The sequence below is a fragment of the Engraulis encrasicolus genome, chromosome 5, assembly GCF_034702125.1.
Source record: "Engraulis encrasicolus isolate BLACKSEA-1 chromosome 5, IST_EnEncr_1.0, whole genome shotgun sequence".
In the NCBI taxonomy this organism is placed as follows: Eukaryota; Metazoa; Chordata; class Actinopteri; order Clupeiformes; family Engraulidae; genus Engraulis; species Engraulis encrasicolus.
Window position 1 is genome coordinate 7,287,751 of NC_085861.1, and position 2,500 is coordinate 7,290,250.

The following is a 2,500-nucleotide window of genomic DNA, read 5'->3' on the forward strand; positions in this document are numbered from 1 at the left end:
TTTGTAATAACGACGTGATTACTCCTGGCTGTAGATGACATGGGGCAATGAGAGAAGAGGAATTTTAAGAGCCTGTGCCAACAGTGGGACATGATCTGCGCAGAGACCGACACATTGGCACAACCCATACGAAAAGGTAAGGCTTAATTTACTTTCAGGTGATTTATGGTATTATTCTGTTTCATAACCTCATTTATGGTCCTTTCAACCTGTAAATAACAACACTGCACTTGATTTGTCTTGTCTTCTTATTGGTCTACAGGCCTTTGTGTTTAATGTCTTGTTGCAAATTTAATGGCCCCTTACAGTTGAAGTTAAAATACTTGATCCATTACAGATTCAGACATGCCCAGTACAGGAGAGGGGACAGACATCACTGTTTTGTGGGCAGCAGACCTGTACAGGCTCCAGCCCTGTGTGTCACAGCTACAGATGCCTGCGCTGCATGCCCAGACGCCCCGGCCCCCCTCACCATCGCTCCAGCCCTGTGTGTCACAACTCCACACCCCTGCGCTGCTGGCCCAGACGCCCCGGCCCCCCTCGCCATCGCTCCAGCCCTGTGTGTCACAGCTCCACACCCCTGCGCTGCTGGCCCAGACGCCCCGGCCCCCCTCGTCATCGCTCCAGCCCTGTGTGTCACAGCTCCACACCCCTGCGCTGCTGGCCCAGCCTCCTCTGGCCCCCTCGCCATCACTCCAGCCCTGTGTGTCACAGCTCCAGACACCTGCGCAACCGGCCCAGCCTCCTCTACCCCTCTCGCCATCGCTCCAGCCCTGTGTGTCACAGCTCAAGACCCCTGCGCTGCTGGCCCAGACGCCCCGGCCCCCTTCGCCATCGCTCCAGTCCTGTCTGTCACAGCTCAAGACCCCTGCGCTGCTGGCCCAGACGCCCCGGCCCCCCTCGCCATCGCTCCAGCCTTGTGTGTCACAGCTCAAGACCCCTGCGCTGCTGGCCCAGACGCCCCGGCCCCCCTCGCCATCGCTCCAGCCCTGTGTGTCACAGCTCCAGACGCCTGCGCTGCTGGCCCAGCCTCCTCTGGCCCCCTCGCCATCACTCCAGCCCTGTGTGTAACAGCTCGAGACGCCTGCGCTGCTGGCCCAGCCTCCTCTGCCCCACGCGCCAGACGCCTGCACCATGGCCTCCTCCTGCCCTCAGCTCTACCAGCTCCTGGTCCGTCTCAAGTCCAGCCATCACAGCTGGTAAGCATACTCATTTAAAAACAAATGACCTATTCTACTCATTCTACAAGTGACCTATACTCATTATTGCACATAAAGGTATATCCCCATAATGTATGCCGTACCATCTGAGTAATAGTCTGTAAAAGTCATTGAAAGGTTAATTACCATTGTAATACTATGACATAACACACAGCCTTTAGTACTGTGCTCTGTACTGTATTGTGTGGCTCTGTCATTGCCATTCTGGTAACAACAAATTTATAACGCTGTGTTTCAATGGGTTAACTAACTTTAAATAACCTACATGACATATGAATAGGGTTATCCGCTTTATAATTTTTGTTTAATATTGTCATTAACTATTTTGTTTTAGGTAGGCTGTCGGTGAACACGGGATGCCAAGCATGGACAAGTTGGACAACCTGGCTGAATAAATTGTGGAGCTGCACCATGAAGCCTCCCTGACCCACCCCCTGCATTTTCAATACCACTTGTTCTCCCACTCCACCCAAACTGCTCCTCTTGTCTTTTCTCGGCTTACTTTTCCTCTCTGTACATTCCCCAGACAACAACCATGGGTACAGTTTTCATACCTGCCAGACCTAGTGCCACCACTTCAGCCCCCCTGGACCATAGAAGCACCTCTCAAAGGCTAGATTTAATAAAAAGGACTGTAGATAGTAATTGATGCAGAACATATGGTCAATATCGCACAAAATAAACTGGACATAGTCAGTACAAGAGCTTTATGTATGACCCTAATACTCAATCCCTTTCAAAGGAGGAGTGGCTGAAAAAAATGAACAAAACCAAAAGCAGTAACTCTAAATATTTCTCTGCTGTACATTTATGTAATGTGACTGTACATATTGTTCATACTGTTCTGATGTGTGTGTGGGTGTGGATGTGTTGACGCTAAATTGTAAATTTGTATGTTTAGATTACTCTGTCGATCTTGGCCAAGTTTCGTGTGTGTGTGTGTGTGTGTGTGTGTGTGTGTGTGTGTGTGTGTGTGTGTGTGTGTGTGTTTTATGTAAAATTGCATATTTGTATAGGCCCTAATTGTTTATGTCACTTCAGATTATTCTATTGATCTTGGCCAGATCAGGACTCCTTTGTGTGCATGTTTTTTTTTTCACTGACAACTATTTGGGAATGGGTCTGGTCGGGGCACAGTTAAACATTGTTGTTTTCGTTGTCATACAACCATTGAACATGGCCAACAGTTTGTGTGTTTGGTGTGTTACTTGCAATAAAATGAAAATATTTCTTCAAAATGTCTTTTCATTTATGAAAAAATATTTGTGTAAAATATGTAA

The 2,500-nt window shown here is 48.5% G+C and overlaps 1 protein-coding gene across 3 annotated transcripts; it reads left to right on the forward strand.

Annotated features, from left to right (window-relative positions):
• Nucleotides 1-29: 29 nt before the first annotated feature.
• Nucleotides 30-1,859, forward strand: LOC134448269 (uncharacterized). Of its 3 annotated transcripts, none has more exons than XR_010034703.1 (3): nucleotides 30-136; nucleotides 338-1,199; nucleotides 1,555-1,610. XR_010034703.1 is itself a non-coding variant. In XM_063197967.1 (2 exons), exons 1-2 carry the CDS (start codon nucleotides 91-93, stop codon nucleotides 1,069-1,071), a joined length of 780 nt encoding a protein of 259 aa, XP_063054037.1. In that variant the 5' UTR covers nucleotides 30-90; the 3' UTR covers nucleotides 1,072-1,859. The 3 variants fall into 3 exon arrangements, 1 of the variants encoding a protein (XP_063054037.1); XR_010034704.1 differs by having other exon boundaries at nucleotides 1,559-1,607; XM_063197967.1 differs by having other exon boundaries at nucleotides 338-1,859.
• Nucleotides 1,860-2,500: the final 641 nt, after the last annotated feature.